This window comes from Hippopotamus amphibius, chromosome 1 (genome assembly GCF_030028045.1).
Source record: "Hippopotamus amphibius kiboko isolate mHipAmp2 chromosome 1, mHipAmp2.hap2, whole genome shotgun sequence".
Classification (NCBI taxonomy): Eukaryota; Metazoa; Chordata; class Mammalia; order Artiodactyla; family Hippopotamidae; genus Hippopotamus; species Hippopotamus amphibius.
Genome location: NC_080186.1, coordinates 94,513,001 through 94,540,481, shown reverse-complemented (window position 1 = coordinate 94,540,481; position 27,481 = coordinate 94,513,001). Strand labels below are relative to the sequence as shown.

General features: G+C 40.5%; 1 protein-coding gene across 5 annotated transcripts in view; it reads left to right on the top strand.

Annotated features, from left to right (window-relative positions):
* VAV3 (vav guanine nucleotide exchange factor 3) overlaps positions 1 to 27,481 on the top strand; it is a 376,903-nt gene that overhangs the window by 8,096 nt on the left and 341,326 nt on the right. Inside the window, exon 1 of one of the 5 annotated variants that reach the window (XM_057720914.1) lies at positions 8,309 to 8,350. The exons of 3 other annotated variants lie outside the window; for them this stretch is intronic. Coding sequence is in view for 1 of the 2 variants with exons in the window: in XM_057720825.1 (XP_057576808.1) it covers positions 13,262 to 13,309 (48 nt within the window). In the remaining variant the exon portion in view is untranslated. Of the gene's footprint in view, positions 1 to 8,308; positions 8,351 to 11,712; positions 13,310 to 27,481 lie in introns of those variants that run through there. One more of the 5 variants, XM_057720825.1, reaches the window with a different exon arrangement.

The following is a 27,481-nucleotide window of genomic DNA, read 5'->3' as shown; positions in this document are numbered from 1 at the left end:
ACATCCTTATGACTCTTCCCTATGGACCATGGGATAAAATCCAGGCTCCTTAGTAAGCATGCCGGGGCCCATGGGCTGGTCCTGCTTCATGTTTCAAAGCTCTTTCAAGTCTGCTCCTGACCTTTTTTGTGGCTTCTCAAATGAACTACACTGTTAAGTGTCTCTCTGCTATTGCATTTGCCCATTTCTCTACTTGAAATGCCCTTTCTCATTTGTCTGAATGAAGATTTGATTCAAGGGCCCTTTGCCGTGAGGGCCGCCCAGCTTCTCCTGCAGGTGTGAGTGATCACTTACTGTTTGGGGCCATGCTGTACTGTGTACAAGGGTGGAGGGCAGCATTCCTTGCACGGTTTTGCAATCTTTTTCATATCTGTCTCCCTTCTAGGCTGTGACCTGCTTGAGGCTATCATAGGCTCTTTTATTTATATACATCTCTAGAATTTGACCAAGGGACTCATTACGAAACACGTGTGCATAAGGAGGCATTGATGAAACTTATTGAAAATGGTAACTGTTTACTACCTTGTCAAACACACCTATATAGAATTTAGTAAGATGCATTAAGCACTATGTCATTGAAAACCAAAAACAGATGTTCTTTAAGTGGCATTACTAACAACAGCAGGTAACATTACTCCTCTGCTTACCACCTGAGTGACTTCCGGAAACTCCCCGAACCTGTCTGTCTTTCAACTTCTTCATCTCAAAAACAGGCATAATAAAAGAACCTGCTTCCTGGAGTGGTTGTGAGGACTAAATGAACTAATTATCCCTGTGCTTGGCACAGAGTAAATGCTCAATAAATGTCAACTACTTTGACTACGATTATTACTGCTGTGTCTGCAGCAACATGCCAGGCAATGTGTTAACGCCGTCCCCGCGTTATCTCATCCCGTCAGCACAGCACCGGGAGACGGGCACTGGTACTCATCCCCGTGTTACTCTCCAAGGCTGAGGGGAGTTCGTAACTTGTACTAACAAGTCGTTCGTGGTAGAGGCAAGATTGGAATGAAAGCATTTAAAGTGAACTGAGTTCCTATCTGCAAGGCAATTGGCACATCTGAATGTGACCTGTGCGGACTTTTTCTTGTTTTCACTGTCTTATGCTCGTGTGGCATTCCTGTGGAGGAACGTTCTGGTTGGTTTTGTGGCTGTTGATTATTGCACCTCCATGCTAAGTTGGATATTGAGTAATAATTTTGGTTTAGGGTATTGAATGTACCAGCTGGATGGTTTTATACACATTTATCACACAAAGCAGTGTGAAATGGGAGATGGGTATATGATGGGGAGAGGAAATAAAAGCAGAAAAACTGAGGCAAGTTAACGAGAGGAAAGGAGAAAACGAGTGTAGCTGGTCCTTTTCGGCCTTTTATCGCTGTGCCTCGTGACAGCTGATCTCGAGCACATAGTTTAATACCCGACTCTTGAGCAGGGTCAGGACAGCTTACATCTCCCTGGGCAGCAGGAATACCATTGTTTTCAATGGCATGTTTACAAGTGACTATCTGTTCCCCCCCCCCCCAATGTTATAACCATTCTTCTTGTAAATTCACAGACATCTATTGTTAGCTGTTATTTGGAATATTATATCCCACTCTTTTTCCCCTGTTCGCACAGACCCTGGATGGTATTAAGGACAGTCACAGATTCACATTCTGCCTTTCTCCAGTCAGTCTCAAGCATTTAATGGACAGAACCATGATCAGCGAAGAAGCAGCTACTTCTGATTTTCCATGGAAAACTATTTTAGAATTGTATTTTGTGCTGCTATGTGAATGTGCTTTCAAAATATGTGTTGCAAGACACAGTTGTAGTCAGCTTTTGAGTGGCTTGCTTAACAGGAAGCTGGCAGCATGTGCTGCTCACATGGGAGTTCTCTAAAGGGTCAATTAATATGGAATATTTAATGAAACACTTGATACTCACCTTCCATGATTTTCAAAGTGCTTGTCTTAAAATAGATCTGTAACAGCTGGTCTGAATAAACAGGCATCATGCCTCAGTGCCCACTAATGCCAGGAGCCTTTTCCTGGGGGCGTGGCTTAATGGAAAGACTTCAGGCCAGGAGTCAGGAGACCCAGGTTCTACTCCCAGCTCTGTCTCTGACATGTGACCTTAGCAAACACCTGCTTCTCTTTGTCTCCACCTTCCATACTTAAAGCAATGATAGAAAATACTGACATATGCGGTAAGATGCTAAAAAGCAACTAATTTTTTTACACATATTTAGATCTCATTTAGGAGGCATTACCTTTCATGAGGAGAGCTTTGGGACAAGCCAGAAGTGTTTGAATCCCAGCTCTGGCACTTAAGTTTCCCAAGGTCATAGAATTGCTAGTTTCCTTGCTGAGTCTCAGTTTCCGCCTATAATAGGCAAGAAATAGTCAAACCTACTTTGCAGGATGTGGTGAGAATTCAATAATATATGTAAAATGCTAGGCATAGTAGGTATTCAGCAAGATTTTATTTCCTTCTTTCTCCCCTCACCTCCTGGATCCTCATCAGTCTAAAAGGCAGGAAGAACAAGATCTTATCTCTGCTCTACAGACAAGGAAATTGAGATGTGCACTGGCTAAAGGACTTTTCTCAAGGTCACAGACAGGAAGTGGTAAAGACAGGACTTGAGTCCAATTGTCCTAATTCCAAATTCAGTGAAGTTTCCCATTCCTGCTACCAAGCTCCGCTGATAGATGGTGAATTACATGAGCAAATGACTGGGAAATTGATTGTAGAAAGCAAGGCCTGTTCTGCAAATGTAAAGTGACATTATTATTTTGCACTAAAGTTTGCTGTATTTAAAACAGAAACGTCTAAAATAATGAAACTAGTTTTCAGTTATTTTAGAGTCTGATTATCTAGTTTGTGGATTATTTGCTTTTTGGTAATTTCTAAGCTCTTCTGCTTTCTGTTTCTGTTTTCATGGGAGTTTCTGCATGATTGATTGATTAATCAAATTATGCATTTTTTTGCTAAATATTGGGCTTTGTAGTAGATGCTGAGGATTCAAAGGTGAATAAAACTCAGTCCCTGAGCCTGTGTTGCTTTTCGTCTACACAGTGTGGATTTTACCTCAGACGTGCCCTTATGAAACAGGGGGATGGGAAGGGGGGCTTGAGTCAGAGTGATGGGCCTGGCAGATGTTTGGTAGGTGGGTGATGCTTCTGTGGATGCTTTTTAATTTGCTGATTTGCAGGGCAGACATTAATGTCACAGAACGGATTATGTGTGTGCCTGGCTCGTGGTACTTCTTTCCATAGACATTTGTCTAGTACCTCCTCCTGTGTGCAGGGCCCTGAGGGCGTAAAGGTAAATCATAGGGAGTTTCTGCTTTTGAGGGGCTGGGAGAAAGCAGATTTGACCTTGGAGTGAGGCTTTTGCAAGAATGAGAAGGGAAGTAAGTCATTGGATGCTACAAGGCTGGTGCAAAAGTGCAGGCAGCTGGGTGAAAGAGACGAGACCAGGAAGAGGACAGACATGAGTGGTTACTAGAGAGGAAGAAGGTTTGTGAAAGAAAACTGGGTGGGGGAGAGCACGTGTGGGATGGAGGATGTGCAAAGATATTGACTTCAGTGATGTCCCCAAACAAGGCAGTTATTCTGAGCACTGATAACGTTAGTACTGGATTAGGGCTGTACCGTTTGCATATGACAGTGAAGGTGTTCAATTACATCTGTCTGGTGTGTGGCCTGGAGCCTCAGAGGATGGCCTGTTCTCTTGAATGTCTTAAAAGCTGAGGGAACAGAGACTTTGGAGTCAGACTGCTTAATGGGCATCTAAAGTAAAGCACGTAGGGTGGGGGTGGGGGGGAGCTGGGGTGGGATGAATTGGGAGATTGGGATTGCCATATATACATTACTAATAAGAAAAAAATATCAAATTGTACACTTTAAATATATGCAGTTTATTGTATGTCAGTTATATCTCAATAAAAGTCCTTAAAAAAAGAAAGCATGGAGAGGTGAGGGCCTGCTCACTCTCCCTCTAACCTCCTGGCTTCCCTCCCTCCCTCACACCTGTCTGTACCATTCCTTACCCTCCCTGTGCTCTTTACTTGATTGACATCTCCTCCTTCCGTGGTCCTTTTGTCCTTGGCTGTATACTCCAAAGTCCTCTCTGGATCTGCGGTCAGCTATTCCACTTTCACCCCAAATTCCCTTCACCTTCTGTGACCTCAGATGGGCCAGCCTGTGGCACCCTTCCCCACAGGCTTTCCTGTTCTCGAGGCTGAGCTGAAGAGAGCTGTCAAAGTCGGCACACCAGCCTGTTTTTACTGTCCGGTTTCACTGCAGCCTGTTGCTGCTTTTCTTGCCTCTTTGCGATGCCTCGTATCCTTTTGGCTTCCTCTTGTTCCTGCAGTCAGACTCCAATCCTCTGAAGCCAGACACCCTGAGTCCCCGACTCTGCGCTAGTCCCTGCCAGTTCACCTGGCTCTCATCATTACCACCCAGCCCTCCTGGGTTTGGATTTGGCCTCAGTCTGTCTCATCCACTCCCTGTGATGGTGGCCATTATTACTGTCATGAGAGGGAGCGACTGTTCCAAACTTTACAAGTTACATTTGTACATTTTTTGGCCTTCTGATTACCAAGAGGTCTTGAAGGGACTGTTTAATCAATGAAAATCCCAGAGGGGACCAGGTGTTATGAAAACGTTGATTCTGAGAAATTTGACACTGTGCACTAGCAATACTTCTTTTGGTTTGTGGTCTGCAGAGCCCAGTGCTTACGTGAACATCCACCAACAAGCCAGAAGCTCTCGAGCCATTTTTATCAGTTCCCAGCAGGACTGAGGCTGCATGTGCCCCCTTGCAACCAACTCATAGTGTCTACTTATTTTAGTAAGCCTTTTTTTTTTTTATGGTAATATTATCATTCAATTAGTGCAACTTTCACTTAATCACATATGTGGTACCTGACAAAGGAGCATGGATCTAGAATAATTCATCACTTATTGACACTCCAAAGTGTAGATTCAGCAGAAGGTTATTAAATTCCCTGGCATTTGACCTGCAAATATAAGAAAGCATTTGTGGGGCTAGAGAGAGTTAGTAAGCTTGGTTCATAGTCAGCCACACAAGAAATGCTTGACTTCAGATTATTTATGATGACAGAGTACTTGAAAATAGAGTCTTGCATTTGCCTGTAAACTGTACTTGGAGATTCAGTAGAATATATTTATTCATCCTCAGTGAGGGGGAAGCAAGAACTGAGATTTATGGAGCTCAGGATGAGCACCAACATGAAAGACTTGGGTGCTTCCAGAGACACTGTTTAAGGAAAGAATGTGACATAATTGTTGTTTATCAGTTTTATCCCGGTAGATTCTGAAACATGAAGCTGGATTCTTAAGTGTATTTTTGCAGCAGCCCTGATAGTTAAACCTTATTGAGCTCTCAGTCTTTTCGAATATATAGTTGTATTTAATGACCTTAGTTAAGAGTAGTAAAATTTGGTAAAGGGTTTAATTTTTTTCCCCTTCATTGTTTAATAAATGATTCACCAGTTTTAACAATACATATAAATTAATTTCTTACCTAGCAAGCACTAGGCTTTTTGGCATCCTTGCCCATTTGATAACTACCTAAAGCCCTCCTGAGTTTTATATAAAATAAGCTAAGTAAAAATGTGCATTTGAAAAATAATAAATAATAATAATAAAGCCCTTCTCTACAGAAGAAGAGAAAATGAATGTCTTAAACTCCATGTAAATGTAATAAGCTAAACTTAATTTATGTAACCATTAGAGAGAGTTCCTAGATTCTGACTTCAAGGCTGAGGACTTTTAATTTACCCCCGTTTCAATACACAACATTGTGTAGCAGAAAGCACATGAGCCTTGGATACATCAACCTGGCTTTGACTCTTAGCTCTGCCACTTAAAGTCTTGTGCAACTTAACTCTGATCTTGGGTTTCCACATTTATTAAGTAGAGATAATACTTATTTGCAGTGTTGTAAAGATTAAATTCATTGAAGTAATGCGTATTTTATTTGTCACTTGGAAGGTACTCAGTAAATGTAGTTCCATTACTTTTCATCTTTTCATTAAGCCTGTTTTTTTGTTGCCGTTGTTTGTTTTTGTTTTTTAGTTGAAGGAGATTACAGGTTGCAAGTTAAAATGAGAAAAAAGGAGAGCTGGACATTAGGTTGGCAGTAGTAAATACTGTAAATCATGGACTCAAGAACTCGAAAACCATGTTAATCTTGGACTTTGGAGAATGCAGCCAAACTAATTCACATACTGCACAAGGCTCTGGAGAAGGATAGTTTTGTTTGAATCGACATTATAGTAACTAATTTTATTGTTCAAAGAGTTATGCAGTTATGGAGCTGGAAAAGTCCTCAGAGATAGTTTTAGCTCAGCTCCTTCACTTTAAAAATGAGCAGTCTAAGGTTCCTAATGTATGCAGTGATTTGCCCAAGGTTGCTTGGTTTCCTGAATCATGGCACATTATTTTTCTCATAACAGAATGCTAGTAATGACCCAGCTCCTCAGAAGTTTAAATTGTGTTATTCCTTAAAAACAAACAAATCTTAAAAATTCTTTAAGCAAGTTTGGAAAGTGCTGAAGTGCAGAATTTCTCATGTGAAGTTCTTATTATAAAGACCTTATTCTCTCCCATCCATCTATCAATCCATCGGCTATAATAAAGGAGAGTCATTGAGAATGGGGAATGCACGATCTCAGACTTTGGAGCTCAGAATGTCCTGGGAGAGTTGACAAAGCACTGAGAAATGATTAAGCAATAAAAATTGTGAAATCAAAGATATGATGCTTAGAAGAGTAAATTCTCAGCTATCCAGACACATAGTCATCCAGAATCACTCAGTTCGTAAGAGAGCTGGGGTTTTGCCATTTCAAACCAGATAACCCAAATGTGTCCCAGATTCCCAAGAGTATACATATTCACTAATGGTTTCACCAAAACATGTTATTTCTCCTAGGGTTCCATGAAATTTGGGACCATTTGTTCAACTGTATGTTCCTAGCTCATACCCAGCAGAGTGAGTGCTCCTGTGAGTGGCTGTTGAGTGACTATTTAATGAATCCCTATCATTAGCCTTAATATTGTTTGGAGAGGAATGCCAGATATTGTGTCCTTCATTTTATTTTATTTATTTTTTATTAATTAATTAATTTAATTTATTTATTGGCTGTGTTGGGTCTTCGCCGCTGCACATGGGCTTTCTCTAGTTGCTGCGAGCGGGGGCTCCTCACTGTAGTGGCTTCTCTTGCTGCGGAGCACAGGCTCCAGGCACGTGGGCTTCAATAGTTGCGGCACATGGGCTCAGTAGTTGTGGCTCAGGGGCTCTAGAGCACAGGCTCAATAGTTGTGGCACACGGGCTTAGCTGCTTCATGGCATGTGGAATCTTCCCAGGGCAGGGCTTGAACCCGTGTCCCCTGTATTGGCAGGCGGATTCCTTACCACTGTGCCACCTAGGAAGTCCTGTCCTTCATTTTAATCACAGGATGCAAAAAATATAATTCTGTCAGTCGTGTTGCAGTGGGAGGCATCATGGTATATTGAAAAAATATGGACTTTAGCATCAGATTGGCGTGGGTTGAAATCACATCCCCCTGGCTGAGTGACTGTGGGCAAATCGCTTAATCTCTCACCATCTAAGTTTTCTTGCTTGTGAAATAGAATTCTTCCTGTTCTTCACAGAGTGGTGCAAAGAGCAAGTGAACTCTGATGGGCAAAATATCTAGCACAGCACTAGGACATAGTGGCACTTAGTAATCATGGGAGGTCCTTTGTCTCCACCCCATCTAATCTTTTCATGACACAGGGCTTTCCCCACAGTTCTTTTGGACGGATAACCTTTTGTTGGTCTTTGGCAGATTTTTCTTTTCTGTAGTATTCTATCTTTCTGCATATGTTTTATTTAGGCCAATTGAATCTAAGCTTTAGAATATGGTGGCTTTAAAGTGCTTTAATTTACTTAGTTTTATCTATCTGTTGGTGATTTCATACGTGACAACTGTGATATAACAAGAGAGAAAAACAACACTACCAGGAATTGGGAGATCTACATTCAAATTCTGGTTCTGACACTAGCTTTGTCATCTCTGAGCCTCAAGTCACTCAATTTATCTGAACCTCCATTTTCTCTGATAACCAGTGGGTGGCATTGTATAGTGAAGAGAACACAGGCTTTAGAATTCCAGTTTCTGATGTGCTACTAATTTGCTGTATGCTCTAGCGCAGCTCTTTCACCTCTCTGTTCCCTCAGCTGCCTGTGGAGAACAGCACCCTCTGCGCTGCAAGTTGTTAGGATTAGATGAGATAATGTATGACAGTTCCTGCCTCAGAGCTTTGCACATTGTGAACTCATCATCAGAGAGCGGTAAGAACAATTCTTCCACTAAATACAACTGTGGTTAGTATTATTAATGCCATTTTCCCTAGATGGTTGAGGGAGTCATTAAAAGAACTTAATCATTATAGCTGAATATTTTAGAGAAGACCGAGCAGTTTCTCAGGATCACGTAGGAAGTGATAATGGAGTAGTATGTAGCTGTGAACATGATGATGGGTCTGCTTTCTTAATATGCTTCCTGTTTATATAATTAGTCACTTGGGTTACTTACAATACTTCTCTTTTACAGATAGCATGATTATAAATGCTCTTGTAGAGATTCTTCCCCCGCTGCTGCTTGGATTATTTCCTTCAGTTTTATTTTCCAAAGTGAAGTTTCCAGGTTAAAGGATATAAACATTTTTGCAGCTCTTGTTAACATACTGGCAGATAGTTTGTAGAGAAATATTTTTTAATGGACCAAAATCGCAAATTTCCAAAGTCTTGGTTAAAAACAAGGATTTTGGTGTCATTTGGATATGATTCATATCTCAGCTACTTATTTGCTGAATGAGCAAATTACTTAACCTCACGAAGTCTGTTTTCTCATCTGTAAAATGGGTTATAAGTAGCTACCTCACGATAACTATCAAGTACTTAGTTGGTGCAAGGTGTTTAGTGCTCAGCCTTCATTGTCTTGAGTCCATTTGTGCTCTTCCCCAGCTCCGTGATCTCTCGCGTGGACCTCTGCCTCCTCCTAATTGGTATATGCAGTGACAGTCTACAGTATGCCAGTGTGTTCTCCCAGCAGCATCTTCAACCTTAAAACAACAGCAAAAACTACATAAATCTGATCGTGTGAACCCTTTTAGCACTCTTAGAAAGCCTCCCATGCCCTGAGGGTGAAGTCCAAAATCCTGAATTGGGCCCTGTGTGATCTGACCCTGCTGCCCTCTCCGGCCTCAGTTTCCCTCTCTCTCGCTCATGCTGCTGCACCCACGTTGGACATTTTTCCATTACCAGAATTTGTCACCTGCTCTTTTTCTTCTAGACTTGAAACTTGCCATTTTGTCTTGTTTCTTGGTTTTTAGGTCTGCCTTTTGCACAGCTCATCATCTGCAGAGACACTTGCTTTAGGACCGATTTTCCCTCTAGACCTAAGCCTCGTGATGGCAGGGACCATTGAGATTGTATTCACTGCTGAATTGCCAGCCCAGCACAGTGCCTGGCATGGAATACTCAGTAAATCTTTAGGAAAGTATAAATAACTAAATACATAGTAACGTATTATTAGCAATAAACACAGGATAGAATAATTTTAGGTATAATTTGTTAAAAGCATTTGTGATTTCGAATTGCTCTGTGAAATTAAATGTCTAGGTGTTTCCCAAGGACCTTTTAAAAACTTGACTATATCTTGTAGTTAGGATCTTGCTTGCTTTTTTTCTTATATAATCTTTCACAATCATGAGGACAGGTCTGAGGAAGAGAGGGCGCATTCGTGTGTCAGGCATAGTTTAGCATCTAGCAGTCTTTCGTCTTCGCCAACACTCTTCATCCAAGAGCTGTGATAACATTACCTGAGCCGTCTGGGAGGCCGGGCACAGAACCATCCTGAGTCAGACAGCAGAAGGACTTGATGAAGATGAGCATTCCTAAGAGATTAGATTATACTCAGTCCATTTTCTTGCACTTGAGACGTCCGATCATTTTGGCTTGCGTTTCCCAGAAGTGCAAACTGTTTTATATTATACCTTTTAATCATCGTTTTAACATTTGGGTTTGCAACAATGTCACTGACTCATTGGTCCATCTAAACCCAAGAATGCAGCATATGCTTAAGCAAGGATGTTCCCCTTCCTTTTCACTTGCTTCTTAATAAAATCTACAACTCTTCTATAGGTGAAGCCACAGTTCTATGATCCAGTGGTAGGAACTTTAGTAACAAATCCAGAGCAAACCTAAGTCATGTTTCACAGAGCATGTGAACTTCTGCAAGTGCAAAACTATTTTGTTCATTCAGAAATAGAATTCATTCTTTCAATTTATTGAACTTATACTATATTCACAACTGTGATTGGCACTGAAGATGTAAAAAAGAGTTCAAATTATAAGACAGGTCTATTTTGGAGGATAAGCTCTCTCCCCATCCTTTGTTTCCATGTGGAAAAACTTGTGTTAAAGTGTTAGAGTAATCTTGGGTATATGCAGCTCAGCTTCTTCTGGATCTTCTTTTTGAGACCTACTTACTTGCAAAGAGGGTGGTGGTTTTCTGGTCTAGTGTCATTCATAAGGTAGGCTAAGCAGAGCAGGTTCTGTCCTCGAGGGGGAGGCTTACAGTATTTTTTGGAGGGGGAGGGGAACAAGAGGAGAACCTGCATCCCTAAACTACACTTTCCAATATATATTATTAGCTTTTATCAATAAAAAGTTTACATAGTCATCTTATTTTTGCATCTGTTTTATCTATTGCTTATTAAGTTTCTCACTAAGTAGGAAGGGAACATTTATTGCTTTGCCCTTGGGAGACTGTGAAGCTTTTGATGGCCTCGTCCACAGGTAAATGACTTTACCAGACACAGTTGTTTGTTATGGGGCTTTAGGCCTTAGCAAGTGCAAGATGCACTGATCCTTGCTGGGCTCTGCGGGTGAGCTGAGGCACTTGTATGTACTTTGGGTTTTGTGGGTTCAGCTTGGACTTTTGTTGCAGGTGAGGCTGGGGAAGGGGTTAGATCTTTTTGGTTATTTGGGGTGGAAGAGCATTTGCTGCTTTTACTGTGTTTCAGTCAAAGCTGCAGGCCAGGACTTCAAACTGCAAAGGTGATAAAGTTTCAAGAGTGCTATTGTATGAGGTTCCTCCTTTAAATTGTGAGAACAAGGCCAAGGTAGGAAGTGACAAATTGGCCTCACCACATTCAGTTAATTTCATTCCAGGCCAAACAGAGGAAGGCCCTGGAGGGACTAATCTTAGGTAATTTTGTTGTTTATCTAAAATCTTAATAGACCACCTATCTATCATATGACCAACCTCAACCGACCTACCCACCCACCTCTAGCAGACCTGGAAGGTGCTATCTCTGCAGCTGGGCAGGCCTCAGAGACAGCCCTGGGAGGGAGCTGAGGCACACAGTGCCTAGCAGGACAGAAGCAGTGCTCTGACACTCTTAACAAGTTCCTCTGTTCTGGGAAACATGACTTAGGTTTGCTCTGGATTTGCTACCTTACTTCCCACCATTGGATCATAGAACTGTGGCTTCACCTATAGAAGAGTTGTAGATTTTCTTAAGAAGCAAGTGAAAAGGAAGGGGAACATCCTTGCTTAAGCATATGCTGCATTCTTGGGTTTAGATGGACCAATGAGTCAGTGACATTGTTGCAAACCCAAACGTTAAAACGATGATGACAAAGGCCTGTGCCTGCAACGCTCAGATTCTAGATGTCAGATTTTCTTAGGAAATCAAGAAGGAACGAAAGTGGTTTGAAAAATATGCTTTGGTCTTATGAGAAAAGGAGCAATGATGGACTGAAAGGACTAATGAAGCTTGGAGAGAGAGGTTCACGTCTTATGAGAGAGATGATCGGAGAAGTGAGGTCTTAAGCCAGGATAGACAGATACAGAAAGGAAAGGAGATTCATCCTAACAGCAACAATTGGAAAGGGTAAGGGACCTGTAGAAATATAGGCTCATATGGGACAACTTCTGAAAGGTTTTCACAAAGACCCAGAAAATATTACAGAGTGCCCCTTTAAAGACTCAGCTAGAATCTGAAGTAGGAACAGCTGGAAACGAAATTTTCAAAGCTTAGAGCTGGGTGTGGTTTTGCATTCTGTGTCCTGCATAAAGATTTTTGCTGGTAGAGGTGGAAATGCAACTGACTTTCTTTTCAGCGTGGATCCAGGCCAGGCTTTACTTGTGCCCCTGGGGTGGCACCTTCTTCCCCTGTGTACAAAGCCTTCTTCAGCTCACTGGCTTGTGGTGGTGGCCCTGGGATATTAACCCCAAGTGGTTACGAAAATTTGCATTGGAGAGGGAAGCAGGAAGTACTGAAGAGGTCAGGAAGTGAGTGTCAAGGTGAGGGAGCTACTTTAATCCGGCTGGCAAGTATCACCTAGGCACCGAAGGCCCCTGATCAGGTTCTTTAAGGAGTTAGGATTCTAAGGGAAGGTATGGGAGAGATGAGGCGTGTTCTTGGGGAGCTAGCCCAGGCCTGGCTGGAGGTGGCCTGATGGGAGTAACCCCTGGGTGGGATTATCTAACTTGGGAAGTAAACTGTTCATTTCTACCCAACAACTCACAGGGGAATAGAAGGGAAGGGAGGGGCCTCTGAGTCTTTCTCAAAAGAGATTGGGATCAGCAGAGATAAGTAAGAGGGATAGGCCCTACTTTTGCCAAAAAAAAAAAAAAAAAAAAAAAAAAAGAAAGAAAGAAAGAACACGAAAGGTCCTGAGGACCTGGTCATTAAAAGATGTAGGAACTCTAGTGCCTTGAGATGCCCGTACAAAGAGGTAGGTCCTTGCCGTCCTCCAGGGATGTGGGCTTCAGAAACAGTAGAAACAGTGTTGGAATCTGCTGAAGTTGAGTTGGAAGAAATGTGGGGCGGAAGACAATCTTCTTCAGGAAGCACTTCTCACAGCCCAAAGCAATTACACAGAAAAGGCAGTTGCAGCAGATGCTGTGGCTCAAGACTAAACATTCCTGCTTGTAAAAGACTGCGGAGGTGCTGACTGTACTAGGCAGAGCCCCCGTTCATTCAGTATGTGAGTGCCAGAAATGGGGGCTCAAAGCGCAACTGCCGCTAAGAAGCTTTGAACATGCAGGTTGGGAAAGAAAGCTTCCACAGTTAGGGCCTGAGGGGCCTGGGGCTGCCACCCTTGCACATGTCTAAACTTGTAGCGAAGGCACCTCAGTGACGCTCTCTGAGAGAGAAGACTGTGCACAGTTGGATTTGTACCTCTCGTATGCAGATGCATTGGGCCCGAGTTAACCTGCTTGGAGATTCCTCCGAGGTGAGCTTTTTTAGAATTGTGGTAACATACACATAAAATTTACTTTTTAAACCACGTTTAACGGTACAGTTCTATGGCATGACGTACCTTCACAATGTTGTACAACCATCACCGGCATCCGTCTCCAGACCTTCTTCACCTTCTCCAGTTGAAACTCCTTTGTTCCCATTAAGTAGCCTCCACCTAACTCCTGGCAAGTGTCATTTATGCATCCGCCTACTCTAGATGCCTCATAGAAGTGGAATCATACAGTATGTGTCCTTTTGTGACAAATACCTTATTTCGATTAGCTTAATATTCTCCAAGTTCACCCCTGTGGTAGCATTTATAAGAATTTTCTTCCTTTTTAAGGCTAAGTAATAATCCATCGCATGTATGTACCACATTTATCCATTTATCCATGGGTGGATACTTGTCTTCTAATTGAGTGTTAAGCTCTGGAAAATTGGCCTAGTATTACAGGCGTCTTGGCAAAGGATCGTGCTCTTCTTGTTGACCTGCCATCTCTCACCTCCACCTCTTGGATGCCCTGGAGTTTCTGCCATTGCCTTTGGAAGCAGTTGAATGGGTCTAGATTATACCAAGTACTGGGTTCTGGAAACACTTTTGCTTGGGATAGCTGTTCCCAGGCCTGAGGATTGACTTCTTTTAAAATGTGGTGGGTGTGGACACAGTGACTTGTAATGCTTTGGGTTCTTTGAAAGTAGGGGCATACAAAGACTTGAGATGATAATATATAATATAGTTTTAAAGAATAAAAAGCTAACTTTATTTCTCTCTCCCTGATGCAGGCATTTACCGCTCATTTAGTTCTAAATTCAGACGAAGACAACGAATGTCATTTATCAGTTGCCCTAAGTTCTTAATGTTTGAGCATTTGAGGCTGAAAGGTTAAGGGGCATTCTTGTGGTGTCACTGTGGAAGGGACATTTAAATCAAATTGGAAATTATAAAAGATGGAGGTGATTGGCATCTGGGGAGGGAAGACCTTTTAGGAAGAATGAATGTGCCCACATATAATTAAAATATACGTATGTGATGTACTATAGTGAATGTAAATGACCTATAAAAGCAATAAAGGGAAACAAAAATATCCATCCTTTCCTCCTCTCTGCTGTTTTCTTTGTTTGTTTTCCTTTTGAGAGGGAGCTGCTTAACATGGTAATCAGCGTATTTTGACTACTCAGTGATAAAACATGCAAGTTCACTTGCAGCATTACTGAGAGCATACTAAAGGAGCATCATTTTACACAAGGGACAAAACATCATCCTCTCTCTCTCTCTCTCTCGTTCTGTAAGTACTTATTAAATGCACAGTACATTGGGAGCCCTTGAGGTGTTCAAAGCTACATACCTACTTGGAGACATGAAGGCGTTTGAATATGTCATGGGTTCAGTGGTATGAGATGATAGCACACAAGCGCTCTGGGCTTATCCAGGCAGGAAACATCGAGGAAAGGGACAGCCAGTCTTGCACTGGGCATCTCGGAATGGTTTTAATATCCCCATTATGTCCCCAGGCTCTAACTCACTACTTTAAGTGCAAGAATTATTCTTCCCTCCATGCCTGCTTCCTCTTCCCTTTCTCTTGTTCCTTCCCCTTTCCTGTCTACGTTCCTGCTTCTGCAGGAAACAGATATTTTAGTCTTCTGGGAGTTCACCCTTTGTAACCCCCGCTATTCCTGTTGCTTTAGTTAGGCCCCCCTAGTAGATCCCAGAAGGCCTCTGGCCTCTGGCCTCTGTGGTCCCAGCTGGCAGCTCTTTCCCTCCTCAGCCTCTCTTGGGCTGGGGTTCCCTTGGCCCTGGGCCTGAAGTATAGAAGGGAGAGGCATCTCTTTAAGTTAGTTGGCTGGTCTTCTGGTTCAAGGATCTCCCCCTCTTCTTTACCCATCAGTGTTTCCCTGTTTTCATCCGTCTCACTCCCTTCCCCAATCTGTTCCTGTTTGAGGGTCTGGAATGCTTATAGCCCTAAGGATGCCCCGTCCCTGGCTTTCCCGTGAGGGCTAGGGCTTAGGTCCACACCAGACATGTAAAGAAGACAGCGGTCATGCTCTGATGTGATGAATGCATTTCATCATGTTGGAAAGCAAGGAAGTAAAGCCAAAATGATTTCACTTTTGGGTGTCTTTATTTTGAAGTGAGGGCTCCTGGCTGCTGGCCTAAAAGCTTGACCATCTTAGCCTTATTTGGAAAATGTTTTCTAAATTCTAAGGACTAGAAACTTTAACGGACTGTATTTAGACATTTTGTTAAATTGAGGCTTACCTATCCCTATACGGATGTTATATCTTACCTATATTGCATTAGCAATTGGTACTGTGAGCCTCAACCCGAGTCTCTTAACATTTTATGAAGTCATAGACTTGACCTCTGAAAACCTTATGGTGAACTTAAAGAGCGCTTTGGCCGTCATGCTTGAAAGTAGGAGAATGATATATTTTCTTTAGCATTGTGCTAACATGGTGGTTGGGAGGTAAACAGGCAAGAAACCGTTGTAGGCTTTTCCTACTCATTTCCCATTCCACATACATTTGTTTGTTGGATGCATTTTGCTTAACTCAAATGGTGGAGGATGCCAGCGGTGTAAGTTTAAGGATTACATGGTTCTGGTCCTTGAGAAGAAATGGTAGGGTCCAGCAGCAAGGACGTGACATAGTATCTGGCAAGCAGAAATGGATGTGTGAAGAAAAACTTCTGTGCTGGTGTTTATAGCTGCCGTAGTCACTAGCCACACTTTCGTACAAAGGCAGGAGCGTTCCTGAGTCAGCATGACAAATTGGAAGGAACCAATTTGTCATGCACTGGTTTCATCCCTGCCTCTATAGGAAGTAACACCTCAGTGGTGGTGGTGTTTTGTTTTGTTGTTTTTCCTTTTTTAAAAAAATCATCATACGTATTTTGTGATATCTGTTTTTCAAATCTCCAAATACTGTGATTTTGTGGGTCATGTGTACTATTTATTAAAACAGAATTATAGTGTGAATGATGGAGCTTTTTGGGGGGGAGGAGGAAGGGGTGTATCGACTCTGTGTTACCCTTGCGAAGCATCCTCTACCTGCCTGTTTGTAAGGTGTGGCCGTCTGGGTAGTCACTCTGGTCCTCCCATTTCACACAGTGTTCGCAAGTCTCATTGGCGGCATTAAGAGGGTAGCATCAGGGATGCACTCTTAGTTTTCCTTTCTTTCTTTTTTTTTTTTTATAAATTTATTTATTTATTTATTTATTTTATTGGCTGTGTTGGGTCTTTTTTTTTTTTTTTTGCTGTGCGCGTGCTTTCTTTTTAGTTGCGGTGAGTGGGGGCTACTCTTTGTTGTGGTGTGCCGGCTTCTCATTGCCGTGGCTTCTGTTGTTGTGGAGCACGGGCTCTAGGCGCGTGGGCTTCAGTAGTTGCAGCACATGGGCTCAATAGTTGTGGCTCACAGGCTCTAAAGCTCAGGCTCAATAGCTGTGGTGCACGGGCTTAGTTCTGCGGCATGTGGGATCTTCCTGGAGCAGGGATGGAACCCGTGTCCCCTGCATTGGCAGGCGGATTCTCAACCACTGCGCCACCTAGGAAGCCCTTCCTTTCTTTTTAACGAATGACCATATGTGAAGTCACAATATCAGTTGAGAAAGGAGCAGATTGGATACAGGTTTATCTTGTCTGTGGTTAGGGATGAGGTGTAAGCCCATAAATTCCAACCCGTAAAAAGATATGCAGGGAAGCCTGCCCTCAAGATGTCCTTGTGCTCCCAACAATTTTTTTGGCATCCTCGGCAACCCTTGGCTTCCCCTACCACCACCCCCCCCCCCCCCGCCCCGCCTCCAACGTTCTTCTTCAACTTGAAATTCAGGCTTGGTGCAGTGAGCCACTGTCAGCCTCGTGGCTGCTCCAGGAGGTGAGCTGTGACTCATTCATGACTCACTTGGCCAGTTTTGGTTTCCTTACAGTCAATTAAGCGAATGAATGAAACAACTAAAAGCACAAGTTGCAAAGTAAAGCTAATGAATGGAGGATAGTAATTTGTGTATAGTGTCATTGTTGTTTCTACAGATTGTCCTATTTTTAAAAATTCTCTAAGAAAAATTGGTTAGTGTTAGAATCTAGATCTCTTTTTTATAGTCTAAAAATCAGACCTGGAATCTGATTTACCTTTTGGTTCTAATCTAATCCTATTCTAATTCTAATCCTATGCACAACTAACTCATACATTAAATATAGAATTTTTCATTGGCCTAATGCAGTTTCCTCAAATTTAAGTCATAGAGGTTTTCCAGCACTATTCATAAATGTAAGTTGCATTAAGGCATTTGTTGCTTATTTAGATTATTTTCCAGTTTATTTTCCAAGTATTTAAAAACATATTTGTATACTTTCAGGATATTTTATGTAGCAATTCACATTAAAAATATTCTTCCAATCCAGGAACTTTAATTATGTCCTTCACTCATTCCCCTCCTCCCCATCATAGAATTATATTAAGGTTTCCAAAAGGGACATACATTTTTCAGTGTTTTCATCTTGAAAAAACAAAACTCTCCTTTATCAGTCAGCCCACTTCAGATTTAGCAAAACGGAGTTCAGGTATTTTCACCTTTTTGATGTCTCTGCTTCTCTGATGTTGCTGTAGTTCAGAGACATTTCTTTTCACATGTGGTCTTCCTGCTTGGTTCTCTAGCCTCTGGGTACAGTGACATTTCTTAAAACATTTATGTTTTTTGATATTTCTTGCGTGAAACATTTCAATATCCTCAGTATAAAATCCCAAATATTTTAACTCCACAAAGGCCTGCCTACATTACTGACTTCATCACTCCCCTGCCTTTACTACACCTGCCCCTTCCATCAGAACTTGGCCTGAATAGGCCATGTTGTCCTTCATCTCCCTGTCCCTGCATACGCCACTCTTATGAAAGGGAACATCTTCCCCTTCAGATCTGCTGGTCAACCCCCAAATGCCTTCAGAACTTAGACAGGAATTGGCCTTGGTTGATGTCATGCAGTTTTAGATGACTCTTCTTTCTGCTCCTCCAAGCATGCTTTCTTTGTCATAACACTTACCACGCCCTACTGTCCCCTGTCTCTCCACAGCTGGGCTGTGAACTTCTTCAGGGCACAGAGGATTTCATATTCATTTCTGTAACTACAGTGAGTCAGTGACTGAAGGGATGGAATGTTTGTCTTTGTTATTCTGTTGAGGAAATGTATGCCTGATTTCTGTGATTGAGGACCAGCTTTATGTATTTGTCAGACACTTTCTTCTCTTTTTCCTTTATTCCTTGAGTATTTTACTGTCCCGAACGTTGTAAGAGAGACTACTGTGGTTTCTGCACAGTGGATGCTGCTGCTTCTCTTTATTCCTGTAGAATTATCTTTACCTCTTTCCTAAACCTCAACATTCTGCATTTCAGCTGTTGCTTGATGTGTAAGTTCTTTGTTTTTCTAGGGTTTTTACCTTAGGAGGAGCTCAGTGTTTGACTTGAATGGAATCAAATCACGTTTGACATAATTGCTTTAAAATGAATGAATGAATTAGAAGCAACTGCTTTGCTTTGGGGAGCTGTAGGAAACTTGAATTGTGCAGCTGTTATTGCCCAAGAAGAAAGCCTTAGGGATTTATCTTGAAAGTAGAATCCTTCCAACGTTCTCATTGACAAATTGGCTCATACAAATATTTGCCAACTGTAACCTGGCTCCATCAATTAGCGTAATCTATAAGAGGTGAGTATATTGTATGGCGGAAAGGGATCGAGGAAGTTTAGAAGCTATTGTTACTAGTGCGTGATGGGTTCTTAGACAAACTTATTCACCCTCCTGTGATCTATTCAACGCTATAGATGTAGATATAGTTAGGTTTTTTGTTGTTGTTGTTTGTTTTTCTTTCTTGCAGTATTTCTCGTCTTACATGCCTTGGTGCGCATCTATGTTTTGTTTAGCATATGGTTTTGTCTTAATAATAACCCAATGATTTATAAAATTCCCCAAAGAGGATGTATTTAGTCTGAAATTTTCTGAATGTAACATTTGGAAATTCTAAATACAGCATATAATTTAAGTGGTTACGTTTTCATCGCAACTTGTTTTGGAGATGCAGGCTTTCTTGTTTTTGGGATGCAGAGGGTTTGCTTTAGGGGCGTGTGTGGGTGTGTGTGTGTGTGTTTTGTTTTTGTTTTTGGTGAGAACACAGGAATTTGAATTTTGTAAACCATATATTCAAGTAATCAATAACAGAATGTTGCCCATAGAGAATTGGGGCATGGGCTGAGAACTTGTCTCTGCTGAAATGCAAAATCATGCACTACTCCCAAGAGCTAACAACAGGTCTGTCCAGATGCTAAGACCAGGGACTTCGAAATCTCCATCTTGAGCCTTACAGGACTTTTTGTTGTTGTTGTTGTATAAGATGGGTATAGTTTTTAACAGAGCCTTTTGACTTTTTGCTTAGAACTATACTTTTCTTATGAGCCATTTCTCCTGGGGACTTATCTTTGCCTGAAATAATTAGAAATTCTTAAGTAATTGTTTCTATGACTCAGTGGTAATGGCTCAGAAAAATAATTCCACATATGAAAGATACGGAATCCGTTTAGTTCTGTTTGTGTTTTTATAGGGCAAGGAAGAATGGGAAAATATTCTGTTCTGTTCTCAGGGTTTTGGTCCAGATCAACAATTTTTTCAGGATTCTTTTCTATCACCTAAAAGAATTTATAATTTTAAGCTCAGTAGAGGTATATCTGCTTCTGTCCTAGAGATGATGTCTGGGAAAGTCTCGAGTTTTGCAACATTTATATGTAGCCATTTCACAGAATAACTTTAAAGAGTTTACCCTTACTAGCTTTAAAAGACATTATATATATATATATAATATTTATTTATTTATTTATTGGCTGCATTGGTCTTCGTTGCTGCATGCGAGCTGCTCTAGTTGTGGCTAGCAGGGGCTACTCTTTGTTGCGGTGTGCAGGCTTCTCATTGCAGTGGCTTCTCTTGTTTCAGAACACCAGCTCTAGGCATGTAGGCTTCAGTAGTTGTGGCATGTGGGCTCAGTAGTTGTGGCACGTGGGCTTAGTTGCTCCGACGCATGTGGGATCAGGGCTCGAACCCGTGTCCTTTGCATTGGCAGGCAGATTCTTAACCACTGTGCCACCAGGGAAGTCCTATCTGTTTTAAAGATAGCAGTGTATACAGGAACATTTCTTTACTTACTGATAGTATGCTTCATTTTTTTCAACATTTATCAAATAATGAGATTGAAATTTTATGCTTCAGTTAAAATTTAAAGTGTTGCAAATGTGATTACAGGAAATGGGTGGATGAGCCCTCATTTTCTCCCCCCTCTTAATAATCTCTAAATTTGGAAGTGAGCTGATTAATGTGAACTGACTCTGAGGACATTTGTATTCAGAATTTGAAACAAGCAGATTTTTAAAGAACCACGGGTCCAAGATGTTCTTTGCCGATGAAGGTAGAGGAGAACCAAGTAGTTTCTGGACAAAGTCTGTCTTTTAGTGAAATACCACCACCATACCACTATCAACAAAGCAAACGTCTTAGGCTCTCTCAAATATGAATAGTATAAAATCAAGACAACAAACAAAACACATCACCCCACACCAAATAAACACTCTGGAAAAACTGTTGATACTATTTTCATTTAAGCTTCAAAATATTAAGAGGTTTAAAAATATATTCATATACTTTTCATTACTTTGTTATAAATTTCTTTTATACAGTCATAGTCTACTTATTGTGGGGATGTGTTCCTCATCATTGGAGTATATGTTAGTGTCCTATTGCTGCTGTAACAAATAACTACAAACTTACTGGCTTAAAACAACCCAAATGTATCATCATACAGTTCTGGAGGCCAGAATTACAGAATCATTTTCACTGGGCTAAAGATACGGTTTTGGCAGGGCTAGTTCCTTCTAGAGGCTCTAGGGCAGAATCCATTGCCTTGCCTTCTTGAATTTCCAGTGGCCACCTCTATTCTTTGCCCTCTGGCCCCCTTCTCCACCTTCAAAGCACGTGTCTTCAATCTCTGCTTCCATCCTCCCATCCCCTTCTCTTCTGTGGTCAGGGATCACTCTGCCTCTCTTTTATAAGGACACTTGTGATTGCATTTAGGACCCACTCAGATAATCCAGGATAACTTCTCCAACTCAGGATCCTTAATTTAACCATGTCTGCAAAATCCCTTTTGCCATAAGATCATGTTCATAGGTTCTAGAGATTAGGATATGGGTGTCTTTGGGGGCTGTCCTTCAGCCGCACCACAGAGTACTTTACAAGTTTTCACAGCATAGTCCTCGTAGAGCTGGGTTTTCCAAAACATACTTCATGATTACTGTTTTGTTTCCTTTCAAATCACCTCAGGTCTGACAAGTCTCGGCATATTTTTCAGGTTCTGTCTGTGTGAACTACCTTCCCTCCCTCCCTCATTCCTAGGCAGAGACCTTCTGCCAGTCCCTCCATGATGCTTCACAGCTCACCAGATCACAGTCTCTTCAGCTACATTGTCATTTGCTTTGAACTCCCCGAAAGGTGTGTCTTAATATCTACTTTGGCACTTGTGGGGGCACGTCCAGCACTACAATTTGCACGTCTTTGTTAGTTGGTATGAAGAATTAAAATCACCACTAGCACATAAAATAATGGCAGGTGGAGTAAATGAAGCATAGGTCACTGAAACAGAGGAAGGCACAGTGCAGCCACCAGGAATGCCCAGAACAGTGTGCCACGCAGGTTCCTGGCTCTTGAGTGAGCATCACAGCTCACTCCATATGCTATACCGGTTGGCCGTGAGAAAAATATTTAAGCATGTGATAGATATATAATAGTAATATAAAATACATACATATTAATGTAAAAACAGAGCTATTTCTCAAATGAGTTACATATGGGCAGTGCTTAATGTTCAAAAGTACAAATTTGGAATAAAATAGTATGAGAGTTAAATTACTGAGAATTCATCCCTTTTTTCCTTTACCAAAACCCCCAAATCTGACACACGGAATTTAGGCTTCCATGGTGTAATGTTAGTTGTTCAGGAGTTGACCAGCAACTGATAGTTTTAAGATTTCCGGCAGACCAGTTAAGCTCTCTGGGCTTCAGTTTCCTTATTTATAAAATGGAGTATCTGACTACAGTTCTTTATTAGAATATTTTAATTTTTTGTTTTAATATCCATGGGCAATCTGAAGTATATGTAAGCATAGTCTGTATCAACTGAAAAATCTAAAATTATTTCCAATGAAAATTTTCAAACATATACGAAGAGAGAATATGAACTCCTATAGCACATCATATGGATTCAACAGTTATCAAGGTTACCATATGTGCTTCAATGATATGCCTTTTTTTTTCCCCCAAGTCATGTCATTTTAATCCTTTCATGCTTCGATATGCATCTTTAAACATTTGAGCATTTTCTTAACTAGCCAGGATGCCATTATCACGTCTAGCATGAACAATGTCTTGATATAATCTAGCATATGGTCTATATTTAGATTTCTTAGATTGTCTCAATTTTTTTTTTTTTTTTTTTTTTTACATTTAGTCTGTCTCAAATCAGGGTATACTTTGCATTTGGATTTTACATGTCCTAAGTCTCTTACTCTAGAGTGGTCCTTTTCTCCAAGCAGATGACATGATAAATAAACCTGGTCACTTGTACAACATCCTGCATTCTGGGTTTGTTGTTTTGCTTCTTCATGGTGTCATTGACTTGTTCCTCTATTCACTAGAATTCTTTTAAACTGACTGTTAGCCCCAGAGGTTTGAATACATTCATGTTCCCCTGTTTTTGCAAAGATGGTGCATTGCACTTCATTTTAAATCATCTCATAGACACATAATGTCTAGTTGCCCCACTTATAGACATACTAAGATTGATCAGTGGATTCAGATGGTGGCAGCCTCATGCCTCCAGTATGAAGTTTTCCATTACTTTTTCATCAACTGTGTCATTGATGATTAATCTTTGCCTAAAACAGTTATTTTATTGATTTGTAAAGTTTTGTTTTTAAGAAATTGCCATTATTTCTTCCACATTTTTTGACTGGAGTATTTCAGTAAAGAAAGAAGAGCCATTATCTTAAGTATTTGGTAACTCTGAAATGTAATTTATAAGGGAAAGATGGGAAAAAATAGTTCTTTCCCTTTGATTACCAATTTTCAGAGTAAGGAGTTGGTGCCCTAGTTATTTCCAGTCATGACCAATGAATTCTTTTGGCGGTGGGGTAGGGGTACGGCTTCTCTGTATTTTGTTTTTAGTCTTATTCTGAATTAGTGGGTTTTTATATATTGAATGTGTTTTCATCAATGTAGTCATTATTCTTTTTGATACTCTGTCCTATGTTTGGCCAATGGGAACCCCTATTGACTCTGGAAACTGTGTTTTACATCACTTGCTAAAAATAGTGGTGAAAGATACATGACATAAAACTTACCATTTTAACTATTTTTAAGGGTACAGTCCTATGGCATTAACGATATCTACATTGTAATGCAGCTATCATCACCAGGCATCTCCAGATCTCTTTTCATCTTGCAACACTGAAATTTTGTACTCATAAGACAAATACGCCTCATTCCCCCTCCCTCAGGCCCTGGAAACGACCATTTTGGTTTTTGTCCCTTTAAAGTTGACTACTGTAGGTACCTCATGTAAGTGGAATCGTGCAATAATTGTCCTTTTGTGATTGGCTTAGCCTTCAAAGTTTATCCTTACATCCAACGGTAGCGTGTGTCAGAATTGCCTTCTTTTTTAGGACTAAATGATGTTTAATTGTGCATCTCGACCACATTTTGTTTGTCCATCTGTTAGCTGATGGCCGCTTGGGCTTCTTTTCCCTTCTGACCATTATGAATAATGCTGCTATGAACATGGGGGTACGAATTCAATTTTTTATTAAAGTGTACTATGATTTGTGCACTTTTCTGTGTATAAGTATAGAGCTTACTGAATTTCCACAAACTCATCTATATGATTAGCATAGTATATATTACTAGCACCTCAGAATTCCACTTTTGTCCCCATAGCCCTCAAAGGTGCTTCTGTTTTTACTTTCAACACTGTAGTTCTTCTTGTTTCTTATTTTAAACTTTATATTAATAGAATCACACATAACGTAGTCTTTTGTGTCTGGCATCTTCTGCTCAATATTATGTTTCAAGATTTATCTACATTGTTGATGGTAGCATGATGTTTTTCATATTATAAATATACCACAGTGTATCCATTTTACTGTTTCCAATTTTTGGTGTTGCAAATACTGCTTTGAACATCCTGTACATGTAATTTAGTGGATGTATATACATCTTTCTGTTGGGTGTAGAATTAGGAGTGGCTTTTTCATGTAACTCTAGATGTATTACTATCCCAGACAGCATTTGCCAGGGTTTCTCCAACTATTCTTCTCACTTTCCTTCTGTTCTTAAATACTATTTAATATTTAATGCAACAAGTACTCTTTTTTTTTTTTTTTTTTTTTTGGCAACAAGTACTCTTAAGGAGCATATGGTCCTATTCCTCCCACCCCCATGGAACCTGTAAAGGAACAGAATCAACAGTTTCATCATAACCTCAACTTTCCAAATAGGTATGAAGGCACCAGTCATAGCTGCTGTCAATAAAATGAACATGGTCATATATGAGCTTTTACAGCTTCTTAAATTTTCTAAGTGTATGTTGTACATGCATAATCAAAAATTCAAATGCCATAGATATTTTTGGTGATAATATGGTGAGAAGTTGGCAAAAGCTGAGAGCCAGGAGACAAAATTGCTTTTTGCTGATAAGGCAACCTTTATGCCATTAGAAGCGTGTTAGCCATCCAGAGAATCAGAAAACATTAAAAAAAATGTAAGTGAATAGTTTTTGTCATAATATTGACTGGAAGATAAAATTGGTTATCAAGGTGACATTTATCATTTAGTAACAGTCAAAATTCTTTATGTGCTCAGAATGTTTACTAGTTCATTTGTTATTTAGGCATCGGTATTAAGTCGTAAAATAGGCATGATATAAATTTTTTTCTCAATATTCTTAAAAATTAAGTTATAGTGATACTTAGAAAATCATGATTTTCTAGGCTATATTATAAGAACAAAAATGAGGCTAATATATTTAATTGTGTACAGTGTATCTTGAATAGATATCCATATACATCTTTAAAAGGTGAAAGACCCAGCACAAATTTCACAGTGTGTTCAGCATATGGTGATTTCTGTTAGATAATACACTTTAAGTTTTTAACTTCATTTGGTAAAATTTGCCTCAAAATATCCCTTGATGTCCTACTCCCTGGGTAGATTAAGGTTTTTTTTTCCTCCCTCTCTCCCTCTCCCTCTCCTTCTCTCTCTCTCTCTCTTTTTCTTTCTTTCTTTCATTTTCTTCTTTCCTTCCTTCCTTCCTTCCTTCCTTCCTTCCTTCCTTCCTTCCTTCCTTCCTTCTTTCCTTCTTTCTTTCTTTTTCTTTCTCTCTCTCTCTCTCTCTCTCTCTTTCTTTCTTTCTTTCCCTTTCTTTCTTTCTTTCCCTTTCTTTCTTTCTTTCCCTTTCTTTCTTTCTTTCCCTTTCTTTCTTTCTTTCTTTCTTTCTTTCTTTCTTTCTTTCTTTCTTTCTCTTTCTTTCTTTCTTTCTCTCTCTCTCTTTCTTTCTTTCTCCTGAGATACAAAGAAAAGAAAACATTAATTTCTACCCCCATGGAGATTTTTTCCTTTCTGTTTTTGTTCTTGGCAGTTAGGTATACACATGTATTATGATACAACTTAATATGCAAATACTTGAGGTGTGTGTGAGGCTGAGTGGTAGCCCAGTGGAGGGAACTGTATGAAGAAATGGTCCTTCTCCCAAGTGCAATTTTGACAGATCAAGAGGATAAATAATCTAATCCATGTGTTTCGTAAATACTGAACCTCCTCAGAAGAACTTAGTCTTTACTCTGTGGGTCATGTTTGTGAGTGAGGTAAAAGCTGGTTTACACACAAAAAGCTAAGACATTAAATAACTAGGTTATGGTTTTGCATTGTTAACTAGTGTTGTAGTGAGGAACAGCACTAATATTTCTAATTTTCTTATGCTTTTAACACCTGGATTTGTAGATTAAAAAAATCAAAACCATAAATACAATGCCTTCCTGTTTGCAGATTTTTCTAGCATGTTAGAGTAGATAATTTTACTTTAGAAACTAAATATTTAGAAAATTATTTTATGTGTTTATGGAGCATTTACCATCAAAATTTCCATTTAAGATTCCCATCTCCCCTCTCCCCCCACCCCAGGTGCTTTGTTGAGATTAGGAAATGCATCCCTAAGGGATGACTGGTTATAGTGTGGTGGTTCAGTTGTCACGCAGGTTCCATGCTTGAGTAGAATAAACTTTCCTACTAACTTCTAGAACTTTGTTGGTGCCAGGTCTTATGCTTAATTCTGGTGTTTAGGCACACATTCTTGCAGATGGTTTCTAACTTTTTATCACCTAATGGCCTTCTTATATCTTGGAGGGAAGACAAAGCCATATTTACCTTCCCAGTTTCCTGCTCTGTGCAGTATGAGAAGTGCTGTAGGACAGGCACAAGTATAGTAGTATGCACTGTGTTTGAGGAAAGTGCATTATGAAATTTGAAGATTGGAGTTGAGTGTTGATATGTAAGAATGTGCCTGGTGGATCAGGATGAGAGAGCAACGGCATGGGGGAACGATGCATGCTTCTGAAACCCAGGCTGTGGTTCCTCTGTGGCAGTGATAAGAGAGGAGATGGAATTGTAGTAGCCGTATACGGCATGTCTGTGAACTTGATCCTTTGGGAAGTAAGATGCCAGTGAAGGATTTTAAGTAGGGGAATGATATTATTGGGGCTTTGTTTTAGAATAATCCTTTAAGGAACAGTGTGAAAGGGGAATTGCCGTGGAGATGGAAGCCAGTTAAAAAGTTTTGTGATGGTATCTGTACAAAATAAAATGTTGATTAAAAGATATAAGCATTTTATGCTATTTATATGTGTGTACAAGACAGTGTAAGATATCGTGTGGAGAAGAAAATGTAGATAAGGCTCTTGTCTGTTCTCAGCTAATTTAAAAGCTGGAAGGGAAATCAGCCACACACATGCGCGCACGCACACACACACACAATCATAAAGGGAACATATGATCATCACTGTAAGAGGTGCAAACAACTTGCTGGGAAACTC